We start from the raw sequence: 21,022 nt of genomic DNA, 5'->3' as shown, positions 1-21,022 counted from the left end.
GAGTAGGCTGTTTAGGTTTTCTTAGCGCTCTGTATGAAAATCACTGGCTGTGCTGTGTGCAGTCTGTGGCTGGTTGGCATTGTCGTTATACTCGGCATCGTAGTTTTGGGCAGCTAGATGTGAACAGCGCGTAGCGTTGCACAGTTGGTGGTGAACCGCCAGCAGTGGTGGATGTGGGGAGGGAAATGGCGGAGTTTTGAAATTTGTACGACTGGATGGCATGAACTGCTATATATATCATGACTATTAAGGTAAATACATTGTTTGTTCTCTATTAAAATCTTTCATTTGCTAACTATGACTATCAGTAGTTAGTGCCTTCCGTAGTTTGAATCTTTTATTTAGCTGGCAGTAGTGGCGCTCGCTGTATTGCAGTAGTTCGAGTAACGAAGATTTTTGTGAGGTAAGTGATTTGTGAAACGTATAGATTAATTTAGTCAGGGCCATTCTCTTGTAGGGATTACTGAAAGTCAGATTGCGTTGCGCTAAAAAAAAAAAAATGTGTCAGTTTAAGTACAGTCATCTATAATTGTTCTAAGGGGACGTTTCAGCGTTAATAACTACAGCTGTAACAAACAGACATCGGCGTTGAAGGCTCAACGGTACCGGCCGGCCGCCGTGTCATCCTAATCCCTTAGGCGTCGCCGGATGCGGATAAGGAGGGCGAAGTAGTCAGCGCTCCGCTGTGTCGGCCGTTGTAGTTTTTCGTGACTAGTGCAGCTACTGCTCAATCAGGTAGCTCCTCAATTGGCTTCACTAGGGCTGTCTGCACACTTCAGTTGTAGCTGGGGTGATTTATTGGCCACGTAATTTAGTAAAACTTAAAATCACGAACTTGACATCAGAAATATTTTTATAGGTTACCCAGTCAACGGGTGACACATCTAAAACAGTTAACACTTTACATTAACGATTCATGTGTGTCAAACCATCACGTAATCCGCTCCGCACAGTGAAAATCCGTTCTGAACAATCCTCCCAGGCCGTAACGAAGCCATGTCTCCGCAATATCCTTTCTTCCAGGAGTGCTAGTCCAGTAAGGTGTGCAGGAGAGCTTCTGTGAACTTCTGAAGGCAGCAGGCGAGGCACTGGCGGAAGTACGCCGTGCGGGCCGGCCGCGTCTCGTGCTTCAATTAACTGGCGGCAGAGCAGAGCACAGCACGTGGCCGCGACAGCCGAAGGTCCCCAGGCTCGAGACCCCTCCCAGCACATAGTATGAATTTCCAGGTTGTTTTCAATCAGCGCACACTCAGCTGTAATGTGGAATTTCATTCTGGAAGCATGTTGTTCTTTTCTGTAGTCTGCCATAACGTTGCTGTGGTTCAGTATTGCATCACTGTAGGATGCCATCTGGGCACTTAATTTCAGCATAACTGCCTCGTCTCACACTATAAAATTCCTTGTGACATTTCGTGTCCTTACTTTGCGATTCTTTCCTTCCACTGTCTATTCAACTACAATCTTCAGCAACATCTGAATTCGTAAAATGCGTCCAACTCTTCTCTCTCACCAATTCATTACATTCTTTGTTAGGAATTTTTGGTCGTTGATTCGTCACAGGACGTCTTCATCCCTTTCTCGATCGATGCAGCTGACATAGAACAGTCGCCAGTAACATCGAATTTCAATGAGAACATTTACCGTACAGACAGACAGTTACGAAACTGGTTGATTTATATCGAATACTGTCTACGTTTTGTATCCATGCATAGATATGCCTCCTATGAAGTTTTCAAAAATCTTTTCCTCGTGTTAAGTTTTATATTTTGCGATGTCAGCAGCTTCTTCTTCTTATAAAAACCCCTACTGTCTTATGCAACCCTTACTATCACGCCATCTTGCATCTCCCTTTCTCTATCCACCTTACTGATGAGACACGAAAATGCATTGCGTTCTCGAGTATCTCTTGTCCATGTTTAACTTTCATCCAATATGGTTTGCACACCATTATATTAGCTTTATTTTTGTTCACGTGCATTTTGGCACGACGTAACCACAATCAAATCTAAATTATAAAGCAGTGTCATCAGTGAAGTAAAACACTTAGCAATGCAAACACATTTATTGCAAATACCATCATACCATCCTCATGGACGGAGGGTGCTGCTATTTATATGAACACTGAACATTCCAGAGTATGCAAACATTACAAACATAAGAAATTTCGAGAACCATACAGAAATGATAAATACTAAATAAATATTTGCTGCTGAACAGGTCTGAAACGGCGACCCGCATACGCAAGCCACTGACCCCTACTGCTACTCCAACATTACACAATGCACAGCTCACGGCATTGATCCCTCTCTTGGAGAAACAGCGTCCCGTTGTTTGAGATGTTATCACTGGAGCCGAGTACAGCATCCTAGAGCTAGACGTTGTTAGAGGTCCAGCGTATGGCAGCACTGGAGCAGCGTCAAGTTTGGGTCATGTTGGCACATATCCTTCAGTACGGTAAGTAGCAAAGGTCGCTCCTCCCATCGAAGCTTCACAATAATCGAGTGGGCCTTCAGTTTGCTTGAACAAGAATCCCCCATCGTCAGTTTGCACCTGAGGATTGTAGTAAGTCTCTGCGTTGTTGTCTTCTTAATGAAGGTTCATAATCTTCGACTATGTATGCGACGTCTGCCAAGTGATGAATGGTACGATACATTATATTAACTTTTCCAACAGTCGCACTTCCCACATAGGCTAAAAATCTATACCAAGTCTTCGAGGCTAAATCTCACTGATCAGTGCTTGGCGTTACAGCACTCCCGGCCTTTCTTCGGGTGTGCAGAATCTATATGCTAGCCAGCTGCCTTGCTTCTTTAGCCCTGGCGATCTGTTCCACTTACTCATCTTGGTTCTCGTCCGACTGAACCAAGAACAGTGTATAGATTGCATTTGGCCTCGCTACAGTGAAGCATGCAGTGTCTTGATTCGCTGAGTTGTATGCGAATCTCACAACAAACGGTATTATATACCAGTCTGCCTGGTCCACATCAAAGTACATCGACAGCATATCTGCCAGCGTCTTATTAAACTTTTCTGTGAGCCCATTCATCTGTGGGCTGCACACAATTGTCATCATGTGGGCGTTGTCACAATGTGAAGTTACCCCTGATACTACTCGTGACTGGAAAACTTTTCCATCGTCAGAGATCATCACATGGGGTGCTCTCTGCTTCAAAATTATGTGTTCCACAAACAAAGTTACAGTTTCTGAGAGTTCAGCGGTCGGCATAGCGTTTCTGACAGCATATCGTGATGTACTCTGTGCAGACTATTATCCACTTATCGTCATTTGCGTACTTGGAAAATCTCCCAAGAGGTCGCTTCCAGTCTGCAGGCATGGCGCTGCCGCAGGTGTAATCTGTTTCAGATGCCCCAGAGGTAATTGCGGCACTCCGCTAACATCCGTGGCATTCCTTACAGTGAATCCACGTAGTGTCTAATGAGTCAGTAGGGGCCTGGCCAGTGATACCTGCATCTGCTGCCATGTAGAGAATCCCAGGTGACTAGATGCTGGAACATTATGGAAATATGTACTTCGGCATAGTTGGCTGTAGATGTGCTGAGATGATGAGTAACCATTTCTGCCCGTGTTTGTAAATAGTGGCTCTTATACGAGGGTTGGAACTTTGGCAACTATTTATTCACAACCGATACAACAGAGTTACATGTTTGCACCTGTTACTGTCCTTCAAAGTAGTCACCAGCGTTGTGTAGAACCCGTTGCCAGCTTTGTGGAAGGCGTAGTATACCGTTAGCAGAGCCTCTCCTGTTGATGGTGCGAATGGAGCGGTCTACTGCCTGTCAAATCTCTGGAACAGTTCTGAAGCGAATGACACGAAGTGGTTCCTTCATCTTCGGAATCAAAGTCACAAGGACTTAAGCCGTATTACTGTCCCTTTTTTGTGCATCACCTGCGACCAGCTTTGCGAAAGAAGCGGCGACACTTTCTGCGCAACCCACCCGTCATTTTGCACGACAGTGCGCCGGCGCATACAGCGCAAGCTGTGGCTGCTCTGTTCAGTCGATTGGACTGGGAAGTACTGTACCATCCACCATACTCCCCAGACTTAAGTCCTTGTGACTTTGATTTGATTCCAAAGATGAAGCAACCACTTCGTGGCATTCGCTTCAGAACTGTTCCAGAGATTCGACAGGCAGTAGACCGCTCCATTCGCACCATCAACAGAACAGGCTCTGCTAACGGTATACTACGCCTTCCACATCGCTGGCAACGGGTTCTACACGACGCTGGTGACTACTTTGAATGGCAGTAAAACGTGCAAACATGTAACTCTTTTGTATCTGTTGTGAATAAATAGTTGCCACTATTTAAGTCTAACCCTCGTACAATGTTTCATTCATCGGTTAATATTTTCCTCTGGATAATTTCTTCTTCTTCAACGTTTGTATGGTTTTCCGCAATGCTGGATCTTTCTTCTGTTCAGCAACAATACCATTTAATGAAGCAGTGACTGAGATTTCATCCACACAGCTGTGTTCTGCTAAAGGATTCTTTGAAATGGTGTCCTTGGGTTTGCATTCCCATTAATATACCACTTTGATGTAATCCTAAAGCCTCAGTGCCTGTCTCACCAGTTGACCTGAAAGATCATTCAGGCTAGTCATCCAGAATAGGAATGGTGCCCCATTATATTGATGAATGATTTGTCAAATAAATGTGGGTGGAAATTGTTGATCGTTGTAGAATAACTCATCTCGGACGTGGAGAGTACTATGGAGACATAGTACCTTGCTGAATTTTCACCTAGACTCCACCTATCCCATAACCATTAGTGTCAGTTTGAAGTTCTGTCTCAGCTTTCCTGCTATACAATAGCACTGGAGAAATTATTAGCGCCTCCTTATAAGGTAAGACCTTTCTTGCAATTTGTTCCAGGAAAATTTGGTTCGTGGTCGTGCGGCAGCGTTCTCGCTTCCCGCGCACGGGTTCCCAGGTTCGATTCCCGGCGGCGTCAGGGATTTTCTCTGCCCCGTGATGACTGGGTGTTGTGTGATGTCCTGAGGTTAGTTAGGTTTAAGTAGTTCTAAGTTCTTGGGGCTAATGACCATAGATGTTAAGTCCCATAGTGCTCAGAGCCCTTTGAACCATTTTTTGAAAATTTGGCGCCTCTATGCAATAGTTCTTGCAAGGGAGATGATGTTATCTACCGAATTATGGGTTGTTCGGCCGTCGACACCCAAAGTAAGAAGTGACTAATTGGTTGATAATCCCCACTGCTGATACGGTGTTTTACCAAAGGCCTCCTATTCTGTGTTTTGCACTCCAGATTTGAAAGCAGCCGAGACGTGACACAGAGTGGCTAACATTTGCCAATGTTGTTCTCTGGACAAACCATATCTTATTGGCATTTCGATAGTAGTTTCCTCCCCTCCTTGTTCAGCAGTGGTAACAAGCATAATTCTTTGTGGGTAGCACTGAGCTGATGATACTGAACTTGTTCGAGAGTTCTTATCCACAGGGATAAGTTGTGGATGTTCATGAAAATTACTGATCCAAAGTTGTTATTGACCATCGGCAATGCGTATGATCGCCACTGGCGTGTAGATTTCTTTTGTGTGACTGAGAAGCTTTTACGAGTCAACAAATGTTTAATTAACTCAGTATCTAGACTACAAATAGAGCTTGTCTCACTGAAGACGGCAGGACTGCAGTGTCCTGAACAGCAAGCAAGTGCCCAGACTAATCTTCGTTATGTGTGCTTGTCGTACCTCATACTCTTCCTGTTTTGTCCTGCCGTCATTGCTGGTCACTTCAGTCTGATTCGCATAAAGAGAATGGATTACCCTTCCATCACTGTGGTTGACACCAGACTGCGTATGAATGTGAAAACCTTTTACTTCATGAAAAATATTCTCTTTATCTGCGAATACAATGTATGTTTCACTGTTGTTTATAAATCTGTCTTCTATTATCATCCTTACTCTTCTTCAGTACCTCGTCCTCCGAGAACATTGTCGATCAGTAGCATCGTCTGCTGTTTGTCCGTAGCTACTCTGAACGGACATTCTGTGCCCAATCCAAACTACTTAAGATCTTTAGCCATCATAATCATCTACATCCTTGACCATATCTACCATCAATCTTCCCTTGAATAAATAGTTACAACATGCTGCGTTTGTTGTTGTGCATTATATGGCCAAAGTATTCGAGTTTTCTTCTCTTAACGGTGTTGAGTACTGCCGCATTTTTTACTTTATCTGTCCATGGTGGGCTTATCCTTAAAACCATTCGATACGACATTTCAAATGCCTCCAGTTTGTTGCCACACACTGCGGTTAAGAGTCCATGACTGAATTGCATAGAGTAGGATAATGAATATGTAGCATGAAATAGTTGAACAGGCGGTGAAGTGTAGCACTCATGCCGTGGTTAGTCAGAAATTTCATTTTCTGAAAAAAAAACTTCTGGCCTGTTCAATTTTGCAGCGAATTTGTTGTGAGAAGTTACAGTCATCGTTGATTTGACACCACAAATATTTATATGATTGAACCCTTTCGATCTTATAATTACAGGATGCAAGAGTGCCCTGAATTACATCTCGTTTTCTATTGACAAAGATCCTTTATGTTTACTTGACGTTTAAACCTAACCCCTTGGTATACCTCTTTTCAGTAGTAGTGTTTAGTAGTCCCTCCAGACCTTCCAGCCTGGCTGTAAGTAAGGCAATGTCATGAGCATATCACATGTTACTGATAGTAACTCCATTAACCACCGTTCCTTGATACTTTAGACCAAGAGAAGCTCAGAAAATCTTTTCATAATAGAAGTTAAAAAGTAATTGCGAGAGGATGCAGTCCTATCGAACTACTTTCACTATTGCATAAAAAGTTCTCAGTTTACTTGCGCCGGCCGGAGTGGCCGTGCGGTTCTAGGCGCTTCAGTCTGGAACCGAGCGACCGCTACGGTCGCAGGTTCGAATCCTGCCTCGGGCATGGATGTGTGTGATGTCCTTTGGTTAGTTAGGTTTAATTAGTTCTAAGTTCTAGGCAACTGATGACCTCAGAAGTTAAGTCGCATAGTGCTCAGAGCCATTTTAACCAGTTTACTTGCTGAAGCAAATTTGGATAAAATCCCAAGCTTTCAATGACTACCACCATCACTGTCATCAGGGGCTGAGGCTGACTGTCGTAAACTGTCGGAGCCCCACTTTTATACACAGAGGACGGCATGTGATTGGTTGGACACCGTCATGACGACAACACAGTAATGGCGCATACGGAGGTCGCACCCTCTACGTCCTTAGATTATGTTTGAGCTCGCTATCCAGCGTTGTTTGCAGAGCCATCTCCTGCAACAGGCGGTAAGTTACGAGAAGTTTTCCGCGGAGCTCTTTCTTCATCGAGTGCGAGGTTTCATTATTGATACTTCTTTTGACAGCTGACTATCGGTATGCATACTAGCACTCTAGTTCCAGTACATGTTTCCAGTCAATCGGATGGCATAGTCATGCAGCCCCAGTTCACCAAACACATGCATGTTTGTTATGAAGGACAGTATCAAAAGCTATTTCGTAATCGACGAAACAAGCATAAACATCGACACAAATATCGCGGCATCACTGAATCAGTACCTCGGATTTATGGTATATTCTCATATGCAGTACTTTAAGGAATGGCATGAGCGCATTGAACTGATCATTGTATGATGGGCTTTTTGTGAAGTGGTCCAAACGTTGATTTGAGCCAGTCATGAGTTATGATTCCACTTCGGTAGACACTGTTGAACAAAACCAACCAGCAAGGCAAGACATCATTCGTCCCTGAACAGTTTTAGTACTTTATTGTGCATTTCGTCAGGACCTGGACCCTTTTCATTCTTTGATATTGTTATGGCACAAATTCTGCTCTTGTAATTTCCATGTCATAGCTCTCCCAGACCACCATGCTCAACACTTCCGTGGTCCCTGGAGTGACTTTGAATGTATCCCTTCCACTCACCCATTTCCTGTAATATTAAGCAGAATACTGTCATCTATTTTTATGAAGATTCTCAACTTCTAATGTTGTAAATCCTAGTTCCTAGCCTTACTTTTTTGTACAAGTCTCACTTTCCCTTCAGTTCTTCTACACTGAAGGGCCAGAGAAACTGGTTGTTGTTGTTGTTGTTGTGGTCATCAGTCCTGAGACTGGTTTGATGCAGCTTTCCACGCTACTCTATCCTGTGCAAGTTTCTTCATCTCCCAGTACTTACTGCAACCTACATTCTTCTAAACCTGTTTAGTGTATTCATCTCTTGGTCTCCCTCTTCGATTTTTACCCTCCTCGCTGCCCTCCAATACTAAATTGGTGATCCCATGGTGCCTCAGAATATGTCCCACCAACCGATCCCTTCTTCTAGTCAAGTTGTGCCACAAACTCCTCTCCTCCCCAATCCTATTCAATACCTTCTCAGTAGTTATGTGATCTACCCATCTAATCTTCAGCATTCTTCTGTAGCACCACATTTCAAAAGCTGCTATTCTCTTCTTGTCCAAACTATTTATCGCCCATGTTTCACTTCCATACATGGTTTCACTCCATACAAACACTTTCAGGAACGACTTCCTGACATTTAAATCTATACTCGATGTTAACAAATTTCCCTTCTTCAGAAACGCTTTCCTTCCCATTGCCAGTCTACATTTTATATCCTCTCTACTTCGACCATCATCAGTTTTGCTCCCCAAATAGCAAAACTCCTTTACTACTTTAAGTGTCTCATTTCCTAATCTAATACCCTCAGCATCACCCGACTTAATTCGACTACATTCCAATATCCTCGTTTTCCTTTTGTTGATGTTCATCTTATATCCTCCCTTCAAGACACTGTCCATTCCGTTCAACTGCTCTTCCAAGTCCTTTGCTGTTTCTGACAGAATTACAATGTCATCGGCGAACCTCAAAGTTTTTATTTCTTCTCCATGGATTTTAATACCTACTTCGATTTTTCTTTTGTTTCCTTTACTGCTTGCTCAATATACAGATTGAACAACATCGGGGAGAGGCTGCAACCCTGTCTTACTCCCTTCCCAACCACTGTTTCCCTTTCATATCCCTCAATTCTTATAACTGCCATCTGGTTTCTGTACAAATTGTAAATAGCCTTTCGTTCCCTGTAGTTTGCCCTGCCACCTTCAGAATTTGAAAGAGAGTATTCCAGTCAACATTGACAAAAGCTTTCTCCAAGTCTACAAATGCTAGAAACGTAGGTTTGCCCTTTCTTAATCTAGCTTCTAAGATAAGTCGTAGGGTCAGTATTGCCTCACGTGTTCCCATATTTCTACGGAATCCAAACTGATCTTCCCCGAGGTCGGCTTCTACTAGTTTTTCCATTCGTCTGTAAAGAATTCGCGTTAGTATTTTGCGGCCGTGACTTATTAAACTGATAGTTCGGTAATTTTCACATCTGTCAACCCCTGCTTTCTTTGGGATTGGAATTATTATATTCTTCTTGAAGTCTGAGGGTATTTCGCCTGTCTCATACATCTTGCTCACCAGATGGTAGAGTTTTGTCAGGACTGGCTCTCCCAAGGCTATCAGTAGTTCTAATGGAATGTTGTCTACTCCTGGGGCCTTGTTTCTACTTAGGTCTTTCAGTGCTCTATCAAATTCTTCACGCAGTATCATATCTCCCATTTCATCTTCATCTACATCCTCTTCCCTTTCTATAACATTGCCCTCAAGTACATCGCCCTTGTATAGTCCCTCTATATACTCCCTCCACCTTTCTGCTTTCCCTTCTTTGCTTAGAACTGGGTTTCCATCTGAGCTCTTGATATCCATACAAGTGGCTCTCTTTTCTCCAAAGATCTCTTTAATTTTCCTGTAGGCAGTATCTATCTTACCCCTAGTGAGATAAGCCTCTACATCCTTACATTTGTCCTCTAGGCATGCCTGCTTAGCCATTTTGCACTTACTGTCAATCTCATTTTTGAGATGTTTGTATTCCTTTTTGCCTGCTTCATTTACTGCATTTTTTATATTTTCTCTTTTCATCAATTAAACTCAGTATTTCTTCTGTCACCCACGGATTTCTACTAGCCCTCGTCTTTTTACCTACTTGATCCTCTGCTGCCTTCACTACTTCTTCCCTCAAAGCTACCCATTCTTCTTCTACTGTATTTCTTTCCCCCATTCTTGTCAATTGTTCCCCTATGCTCTCCCTGAAACTCTGTACAACTTCCGGTTTAGTCAGTTTATCCAGGTCCTATCTCCTGCAATTCTCACCTTTTTGCAGTTTCTTCAGTTTTGATCTACAACTCATAACCAATAGATTGTGGTCAGAGTCCACATCTGCCCCTGGAAGGGTTGCACTTCTGTCACGTTCAACGGTTTCTTCAGTTGACTTTGGTTCCGTTCTTGTAGGATCTTTTTCTGACTGCGGCGATGTCGGAGTTTTGGTGTTTTCCGGATTCCTGATATTTACTGTACATTCGTGAAATGGCCGCATGGGAAAATCTCCCTCCACTCCATCGCTGCCTCGGAGATGCTGCGTCCCATCGCTCGTACACCGACTATAATACCACCTTCAAACTCACTTAAATTTTGATAAGCTGCCATTGTAGCAGCAGTAACCGATCTAACAACTGCGCCAGACACCTGTTGTCTTATATAGACGTTGCCGACCGCAGCGTCGTATTCGGCTAGTTTACGTATCTCTGTATTTGAATACGCATGCCTATACCAGTTTTTTTCGCTCTTCAGTGTGTTTCGCTGCATGACTTTGAAAGATGTGCGTTTACACTGCGCATTTCCTTCCATATTATTTTCTGCAATTCCCTGTACATTACAAGGATTTGCTTTTGACAAATGGCTTCTCGAGTGTCCTTATCTCTTTTAAAGTCGAACTAATCCTCATATAATCTATTTTTTTTCACTTCCATTCTTCGATAAAGTACTCCTAAAACTATACTGATTGTGCAGTAATTTTCATATCCGCAGGCTCTTGCTTTCTTGGAAAGCGTATCAATTACAGTCGTTTCACAGAGTGATCTCCGTTTCATAAATGTCATTCGCGAACTTATACGAGTTTTTCTCCGCTGTTTGACCACAGCAAACCATTATTAAAAAATAATGCCGGAAACAGTGTTTTGTACTACCTAATCAATGGCGTCCACCGAGAATTGCTCTCAACTTGATTAGGCTTGGTCGATGACAAATCACATACCTGTTTACAGTGCAACTCTCAGCCGAAGTGTTAGATATACACTATGTTCCTGGGACCGTCAGTCCAAAGAGAAATGAAGCTCTCCAACATGTTCTAAGAAGACTGAGATATTGGTACTATGGGTATTGTGGAACCAAACCTTCACTAACATAAAAGAGTTCAAATGGCTCTGAGCACTATGGGACTTAACATCTGAGGTCATCAGTCCCCTAGAACTTAGAACTACTTAAACCAAACTAACCTAAGGACTTGACACACATCCATGCCCGAGGCAGGATTCGAATCTGCGACCGTAGCAGTCGCGCGGTTCCGGACTGAAGCACCTAGACCCGCTCGGCCACTGCGGCCGGCTTTCACTAACATACAGAAAAAGCGCCTGAAAACATGTGGCCAGTTTCTTTGCCTTTTGCATATTATATATCCATCATCGGTTATGTTTACAGCTTCCACGGAGACAGACCGACGCGTTCCTGAGTCACATCCTCCACATTAACGTTCTGTCACCAGCCCTCTAAAGATCGCTTTCATGGAATGCGCCTCCATATTATTCCACTGTGATTTAGACTTTGCATGAAATCCTACTGCACTCTGCCTTGTTTTATTTAGTGCTAAAGCAGTTAAAAATACCTCACACAAGTATTGTTTCTCCACACTTACCATATGAGGAAATTCCTTCTCGACAACTTCTTCACCATTTAAAATGAAGAGCTTCGGAACTTCATTGAAATTTGCTCGATAATTTCGGCACGCTGAAAAGGAAAGATAACTAGTGCATTAAAAGTAATAATAACATTTTATACAGTCTATTGTCTTTGCTCCTATATACAGACAAGATATTGTCTAACGCTGTTTCCAAAAATTTCGAAATGTTCTTAACCGATTTACTTCAAATTTTTACACGTTATTCTAATAAAAATTTTGGATAGATATAGGTTACATATTTTTTAAATATATATGATATGTAAATATATATGTAATATGTAAAGGTAGCGTTCTGAGTAGCAATCAAAATATTCAGGCGCCCGGGTTCGAACCTAGCCACTGCTTAAATTTTCAGTGAAAATTATCAGCAGTGGCAGCCGAAGACTTCTGGCATAAGAAGTTACCCTCACTCTGTCAACGGCCTTGCCACAGAGAGCGGAAGAGCGGACAGAGTTTCCAGGCACTGTTGCTCTTGGAGAGGGAAACTGCACCTAAAAGGTGGGAGAACCACCAACGATCAACGGCTTGTGGACGCAGAAGGCAACCGAAACACCCACCTTAAAGACACATAATACCTATCCACAGGACAGGTGAGCTGTAAGAAGAATCGCGATGGTCTCTCCACTGGCAAAAGATTCTGGATTACTACTACATTCGAATCTTCTGGATGGGACTTCCAAGGGAGAGGTGACCATGAGAAAAAGATAGAATAACCAACGAAGTGATAACATTCTACGTGTTGGAGCATGGAATGTAAGAAGTCTGAAAGTAGTAGGGAAGCTAGGAAATCTAAAAAGAGAAACTCAAACGCTCTATCTAGATATAGTGGTGGTCACTGAAGTGTAATGGAAAGAAGATAAGGATTTTTGGTGAAAAAATGAAGGGTAATATCAAAAGCAGCAGAAAATAGTTTAAAGGGAGTAGGATTCGCTATGTGTAAGGTGGCAGAATAAATGCAGGTCAGATTCGCACCTTATATGAGAGCTTTATACATCGCAATGGGAAGGTGAATATGGCACATAACTTAATTCGGCGGTAATTAGCTAATTTGCCTAGCACTATGTAATGCAAAAAGGGATGACATTCAATCGACAGTAATTAACACACCGTTCCTATAATGCATGTTTGAGCAGAAGGTGAAACAAGCAGCGAGAGGCGTTTTAGTTTCGAATTCAGAGGGACAATGCATAGGTAAGGCTGAGCTACAGGGGGTACCACGGAAACCAGTTAAAGGGAGGTTCCAGGCGGAAAGTCAACGACCGACCAGGTGACTGGACAGGGAGAGCGAGTTTAATGGCCCATCTGAGGGAGGACAGGAAAGAAAGCTTTTAGAAAACTGCTTTTCGGAATTCCAAATGGATACGAAACAAAACCAGTGACGCATTTTCGATCATGTGTCCAGCAAGTGGTACTCATATGAGAGAGTCAATGTACGCATTTAGGCGTCTGGAACGGGCACAAAACGTCCTGTTGGTGGAAACGCGCTAGGAAGGAGAAAAGAGCCAAAGTTTCGACACAATTTAATGGTAGGGACCTTGCGATTAGTAGAGACAGTTTCCACAAAATAAGAGGAACGCTCCTATTGGTCGGAAAAACCTATGACGTGAAGAACAAAAGAACCCAGGTGGGGAGACAGTTCGGCTATGAGTAAGACAAGGCAGAAATTCTTAGGGACTCTTCTCTGAACTGTCGCCAAGTGCAGAACTGAGTGCATAACGCTCTGTACGACGCAGAGCGCAGAGGTGTAATTTGTGCGAACACTGCGTCCTCAGCGCCTGACATCCAGCTAGAAACTAGCTGTAGCATCGTTTACCTCCAACTGTGGAGAAATGAACCAGCCAATTAGTTAATTGTTGTTGTGAGAACTGAGAGGGCATTATAATATGCATGCTGCTCCAACCATGCGCGTGTATATCGTCACATTCCAAGGCTAGGGTTGAGTACATGTTCTCTCGCATAACGAGAAACATAGGGAAAGTTTCTGCTGGAAAATTCAGCAAAAGTGTAATTAGTTTTATAGGAATTTCAGTTGAAGAGAGCGGCCTAGCAGACGACAGCTCATCGCAGCTTAAGGTAAATACCGCGTGCAGACGCATAAACTTGTTGGTTCACCAGCTTGCGTCCGCTGTAAACTCGAGCGACCTTGGGTAATCTTTTGTTCAGTTTGGCACATAGCTAACCATCCACCGTATATTTGATGGTCATCCTAAAAATAGTACCGAACTTTGAACCGGAATCTGACGTTTTTCGTAGTACTGACCAAAATCATAACGTAAGTGTAGGAACAATTTTGTAAAGAAACTTCTAGTTAAAATGTAGTATTGTTGTGTTTAGGATAATTTAACCGTCCGAGAGTTAATCTTTAATATTGTAGTGTTTAGGATTATTTCACTTTTGATGTTGATGAGATGCGTTATCCTGACAACTGTTTTTTTGTTGTCACATTGAAAACTGTGTAAAAGCGTGTATTTTTGTGCTAATATTGCGACATTAAACATGTCATTCCAACTTACACAGTTGTCTTGAATCCTAGAATGAGTAAACCACAAATATTGCTACTTACACATGAACAGGAAGGCTACTGTGGACAGTTCAATGATATGGTGGTTCCCATCAGTTTCGACAGTGGACTAACGCCGACGACCATAACGCAGATACACAACCAGACGTCGCAAGCAGAAATGAAGATGTAGAAAGAGTATACGAGGATGTTGAACAGGTAATTCAGTATGAAAAGGGAGCCGAAAATCTAGTAATGAAAGGGGACTGGAACGCAGTTGTAGGGGAAAGAATAGAAGAAAGGCTTATGGGGAGAGCATGGGCTAGGCAGTCGGAATGAGACAGGACAAAGACTAATTGAGTTCTGCAATAAATGTCAGACGGTAATAGTGAAAACCCTGTTCAAGAATCATAAGAGGAAAAGGTGTGCTTGGAAAAGACCCAGAGACAAGGGAAGATCTCAGCTGGGTCATGGTCAGACAGAGATTTCGAAATCAGATACTGTATTAAACTCAGAAGCAAAAGTTCAAAACCCAAGATCGGTAGCAGGTTTCGGTAAGCCTACATACCCATCTTCGGATATTTTGCTCTAAAAATTCACATAATCGTAGAGCATAATATTACGAAGATGGGAACGTAGTTTTACCGAAACCGGTTATGGAATAAATGCTTTATTAGTGATCTTGGCTTTTTCAAGTTTTATACTGAGTTTAATGCACTGCAGATCGCTCCCATTCCGGCACAACGTCAGGAATATATGGATAGTGGATTTAAGGCGTACCCACGAGCAGGTATACAGTAGACTCAGATCATTACTTAGTAATGATGAAGGGTAGACTGAAGTTTAAGAGAATCAGTGTGGAAAGAAGTGGGATACTGAAGTACTGAGAAATGATAAGACGGATTTGAAGTTAAGTAATACCAGAGTAGGCAATTCAATTGAAGATGAGTGGACTTCTAAAAAAAAAGGGCAATCAGAGATGTTGGACAGACAAACACAAGTACAAGAAAGGTAACTGCGAAGAAACCTTTGGTAACAAAAAAAAATACTTCATCTGATCGACGAAAATACAAAGGAAGTAAGAAATGCTCAGAAAAAGAAATAAACAAATATAAATCACTTACGAATGAAATAAATAGGAAGTGCAGGGCAGCCAAAGCGAAAACTGGCTGCAGGAAAAATGTGAAGAAATCGAAATAGAAATGATCGACGGAAGGACTGACTCAGCATGTAGAAAAGTCAAAAATAATCTTCAGTGAAATCAGAAGAAAGTGTACCAGAGCCTGAGCTAGGGCTTATGGGGTTCGGGGGAGGGGGGCGGGAGGGGGGGATGAGATCGGTTCTGAGGTGAATCGCGAAGTTTTTTGGACAGATGACGACAAACGGCTTTAGGTTCACCTGCGACCAGCAAATATCTGTCACATCTTTTTGATTTCTTCGAAGTGGATTTATACGACTGTCTATGTGGTGGACTAAGAACTGTGTACGATTTATTCTCTTTGGGGAGAGAGAAGACTGTGAGGGAGGGGTGGGGAGGCGTGGGCTCACGGCGTGGTTACGAAATGATGTTACAGTAGCGATCTCTTAACTACACACGAACTGCAGCTGTTGCAGCAACCTTACAGCGGTTGCGCAGTCTGCCTAAAAGCAATTTTTCATTGGTAAGAACTTCTGTGAGACATGTGAGAGTGAATCCCCCTCTGTTAACCGCAGGGGGTTGTTAGTATTTCCGAGTGATGATAATTTCTTCTTTGATACCGAAATCACCAAGGAAAAAATCTCGACTGATAAGAGAAATAGCCGATATTCCAAATACAGTTCCTTTACAGATCTTTCAGATAACAAACGGCTCTTTCATCCCCATCGTGAGATGACATCTAAACACCTTTAAATAGCTGTTGTTTGTGCAAAATAAAGAAGTACAACACATCTTCTGTATTAATTGCCATTGATTTAGGAGAGGCGGAAGGTGGCTGCATTTTATACATTAAACAATTTTTCAATTAAATTACCTCAAAGAAACAAAGAACACTCTCTTTATTTGTAATGTTTTATTTTAACAACAATACTGCACTGAAACACTTAAAATACTAATGGGTAGCCTTCTGAAAGTGCACTATGTGATCAAAAGTATCCGGACACCTCGCTGAAAAGACTTACAAGTTCTTGGCGGCCTCCATCGGTAATGCTGGAATTCAACATGGTGTTGGCCCACCCTTAGCTTTGATGACAGTTTCAACTCTCGCAGGCATAAGTTCAATCTGGTGCTGGAAGGTCTGGACAGTGTAAGGATTGGGAATTTGTATGGGCGCTGATAACGACGCAGTTGAGCGCCCCACATACTAAATATCATCATCACACCGGTTCAGTACCATCACGTTAAGTTCAGAAGGCTTGCCAACCAGGTAAGTTGGTCGGCGTGAGCACCCGTCTCAAAGCGACAGGGTGCGGACATGGAATTGGCTCGAACTAACAAGTAGTGTTGAATTCTTGCAATGCACAGGTCATCCACGCTCTACAGAGCGATCGATATCTACGAGTTTTGAGTTAAAGGAACCGTGAGACGAGTGCTCCAGAACTAAATTCGGCGTTCGAAGAGGTTACGGGCCGTCATGTATCGTATCAGACCGTTAGGAGAGGACTGTATGATGCGAATCTTCATTCCCGACGACCACCGCGAGCTCCGCGTAGTACACAACAACAACACTATGGACTCTGTTATCAGATGGGCAAGATATCGTACAGAATGGATTCGCTAGGACTGGCGTCGGTTGTCATTTACGGACGAAACGTTGATCAGCTTGCACTCTGATATGCACAGAAAATTTGTTTGGAGATCATATCTCTACTCTGTAGTATACGAACGACATTCTACAACTAATAGCGGTATCACATCATCAACAGTTTGGTGATAATATCATCTTGATAGATGACAGTATGCGTGTTGATCATGCTGTTCTCGTGAACATGGTCTTTGAGTACGCTAGGATCACCAGAATGGAGAGGCCGTCCTGTTCCCCGAACATGAGTCCAATTGAACATGTGTCGGATCGATTGAAACGAGCTGTTTATCGACGACGTCGAAAACGACCATATGTTCAGTGCAACTTACACAGAATCCCTGTTGAAGGGTGGGACAGCCGGCCAGGGTGGCCGAGCGGTTCTAGGCGCTACAGTCTGGAACCGCGCGACTGCTACGGTCGCAGGTTCGAATCCTGCCTCGGGCATGGATGTGTGTGATGTCCTTAGGTTAGTTAGGTTTAAGTAGTTCTAAGTTCTAGGGTACTGATGACCTGAGATGTTGAGTCCAATAGTGCTCAGAGCCATTTGAACCATTTTTGAAGGGTGGGACAATTTGGACAACGGCTGGGTTGGTGATCTTATCGATGGCATGCGACTAAGATTTCATGCTCAGAGGGAGCACCATCAATTCTGCTGCTGTATATTATGAGATGCTACAGAAGTTGATAAATAAAATCAAAGACAAATGGAGAAAAATGCTGACTCGTGATGTGTCACTTCATAGCCTCTCTCGCGACCTGATCGTACCGTTTCGATGGAGCATTGTGACTTATGGACCCTACTTCCCTAACCTGACACACTGGGAACAACATCTTCTCATTAAAATGAAAAAGTTGTTGAGTGGACAGCGCTTTTAGAACGATGAAGAGGTCGTGGATTCTGTGACACAATGGCTTCAGGACGTGGAGCAGACGGTATGCTCTGAGTGTAAATAAAAGCTGGTGCCCACGCTCCAAAAGTGAATTGATCTGAACGGCTGTTATATGGAGAAATAATAACATATTTTGTCACATACCAGTAAGGATCATTAAAATATATCCATCTTTCGACTTTTAACAATTTTTGTATTCCTACTGTCTGGATGCTCTTGGATTTTAGACGAACTGCCCTTGATTAGAGTTGTAAAACTGTCGTAAGCAAGCGTAGGCTACTTAAGTTTCCCTAGTACCTTTGGTCGGTTAAAGTCGTACCCGCGTTACCTGTACGTTAGTAGAGTTGCATACCTATCGGGCGTTACCTCATAACGATCCCTTTGCTTGCGTGTGCGATCAGTGCATCACTAGATTACGCTAAAAACTGGAAGCGGTGAACCGTCTAGAGACTGAGTGATGATATATAAAGGGGTGGGTAACCTAAGAAATATTTTTATTCTACATGGTTATCCTCCTGTGTGTTACTTAAAAAATCAGTATTTACAGCAACACTAAAACTGTTGATGTTCAATTCAGGTTTTATTGGAAAACAGTTGATTTGAAACGTCAACTACAGGGATGTTATAGGAAAAATAAAGAAAACAATACAGATTTATAATGTAGCACTAGAGAAGGAATTTCTTCAACAAAAAGGTAAAACAAAAAAAAAAACTATATCAAACATCACTTCAATACTTCATTCAATATACATAAAACGGGTTTCTCTTATTCATAAACAACTGTCGCATTTGTCAATAATAGCAGGAAACTCTTGCCTTAGATCGTGATGAAGAACGTTCTATTGGTTATGAAGTAATCACAATAATCATGTATTCTTTTATTTTTGTGCACTTAAACTGTAGCTGCATCAAAGTACCTGTTTTGGTTACATAAAACTGCAGAAGTTACGCGATCAACGATTTTTTATTACTTATGAAATGCAATTTACACTCTGTAAGAATACAAAATACACAATGGACTAACGCTGATGTGTTGTTCTAATTACGTGCAAAATAGACAACCAAACAAACAAAAGAACAAAGTGAAGTCGTTGGCTCACAGTTTCCCTCTTATAGATTCATTTATGTTTTTTTTCCCTACCAACACTACCGATACTACCGGTAATCCTAACGTTTACGTCATCATTCACACTGAGGTGACGAAAGTCGTGGTATGTCTCCTAATATCGTGTCGGACATTCTTTTGCTCCGAGTTGTGCAGCATTTCGACGCGGTGTGGACTCAACAAGTCGTTGGAAGTCCTCGGCAGAAACACTGAGCCAGTCTGCTTCTATAGCCATCCACAATCACGCAAGTGTTTTCGGTGTAGCATGTTGCGCAGTAACTGACGTCCCGACTACGTCGCACAAATGTTGCACGGAATTCACGACGGACGATCTGGGTGGCCAAATCATTCGCTCGAATTGTACAGAATGTTCTTCAAACCAATCGCGAATTACCGTGGCGCAGGGGCATGGCACACTGCCACCCATAAAACTTCCATGGTTGTTCGTGAGCATGAAGTCCACGAATGGCTGCAAATGGTCTCCAGGTAGCCGAACATAACCATTCCCAAACAAAGATCGGTCGAGTTGGACCAGAGGACCCAGTCCATTCCACGTAAACACAGCCCGCAGCACTGCGGAGCCACAGCTTTGCACAGTGCCTTGTCGACTACTTAAGTGCTTGGCTTGGTGGGGTCTGCGCCCCACTCATTTCCTACATCAGCTCCTACCAGCTGACAGACTGCCTCATCTGACCAGGACACGATCATCCAGTCGCCTAGGGTCACCAGCCCGGGAGGGGCGGTGCAGGCGATGTCGTGCTGTCAGCAGAGCCACCAGCGTCCGCTGTCTGCTGCCATGGCCCATTAACGCGGAATCTCGAAACACTCTCCTAACGGATACGTTCGTCGTACGTCCCACATTGATTTTTCCGATTATTTCACGCAGTGTTGCTTGTCTATTATTCTACTGGCGATTAAAATTGCTACACCACGAAGATGACGTGCTACAGACGCGAAATTTGACCGACAGGAAGAAGATGCTGTGATATTCAAATGATTAGCGTTTCAGAGCATTCACACAAGGTTGGCGCCGGTGGCGACACCTACAACGTGCTGACGTGAGGAAAGTTTACAACCGATTTCTCATACACAAACAGCAGTTGACCGGCGTTGCCTACTGAAACATTGTTGTCATGCCTCGTGGAAGGAGGTGAAATGCGTACCATCACGTTTCCGACTTTGATAAAGGTCGGATTGTAGCCTATCGCGATTGCGGTTTATCGTATCGCGACATTGCTGCTCGCGTTGGTCGAGATCCAATGACTGCTACCAGAATATGGAATCGGTGGGTTCAGGAGGGTAATACGGAACGCCGTTATGGATCCCAACGGCCTCGTATCACTAGCAGTCGAGATGACAGGCATCTTATTCGCATGGCTGTAACGGATCGTGCAGCCACGTCTCGATCTCTGAGTCAACAGTTGGGGACGTTTGTAACACAACAACCATCAGCACGAACAGTTCGACGACGTTTGCAGCAGCATGGACTATCAGCTCGGAGATGGTGGCTGCGGTTAACCTTGACGCTGCATCACAGGCAGGAGCGACTGCGATGCTGTACTCGACGACGAATCTCGGTGCACGAATGGCAAACGTCATTTTTTCGGATGAATCCAGGTTCTGTTTACAGCATCATGATGGTCGCATCCGTGTTTGGCGACATCGCGGTGAACGCACATTGGAAGCTTGTACTCGTCATCGCCATACTGGCGTCTCACCCTGCGTTATGGTATGGGGTGCCATTGGTTACACTTCTCGGTCACCTCTAATTCGCACTGTCGGCACTTTGAACAGTGGACGTTACATTTCAGATTTGTTACGACCTGTGGCTCCACCCTTCATTCGATCCCTGCGAAACCCTACATTTCAGCAGGATAA

General features: G+C 43.3%; 1 protein-coding gene across 1 annotated transcript in view; it reads right to left on the bottom strand.

The window, feature by feature from the left end:
* The window catches only part of LOC126481704 (serine protease snake-like), a 171,911-nt gene that overhangs the window by 68,859 nt on the left and 82,030 nt on the right, over positions 1 to 21,022 (bottom strand). Inside the window, exon 3 of the mRNA XM_050105653.1 lies at positions 11,822 to 11,913. Coding sequence (XP_049961610.1) covers positions 11,822 to 11,913 — 92 coding nt within the window. The remainder of the gene's footprint in view (positions 1 to 11,821; positions 11,914 to 21,022) is intronic.

This window comes from Schistocerca serialis, chromosome 5 (assembly GCF_023864345.2).
Source record: "Schistocerca serialis cubense isolate TAMUIC-IGC-003099 chromosome 5, iqSchSeri2.2, whole genome shotgun sequence".
Classification (NCBI taxonomy): Eukaryota; Metazoa; Arthropoda; class Insecta; order Orthoptera; family Acrididae; genus Schistocerca; species Schistocerca serialis.
Note: the sequence above shows the minus strand (reverse complement) of the source record. Positions and strands in the feature narration are given on the sequence as shown.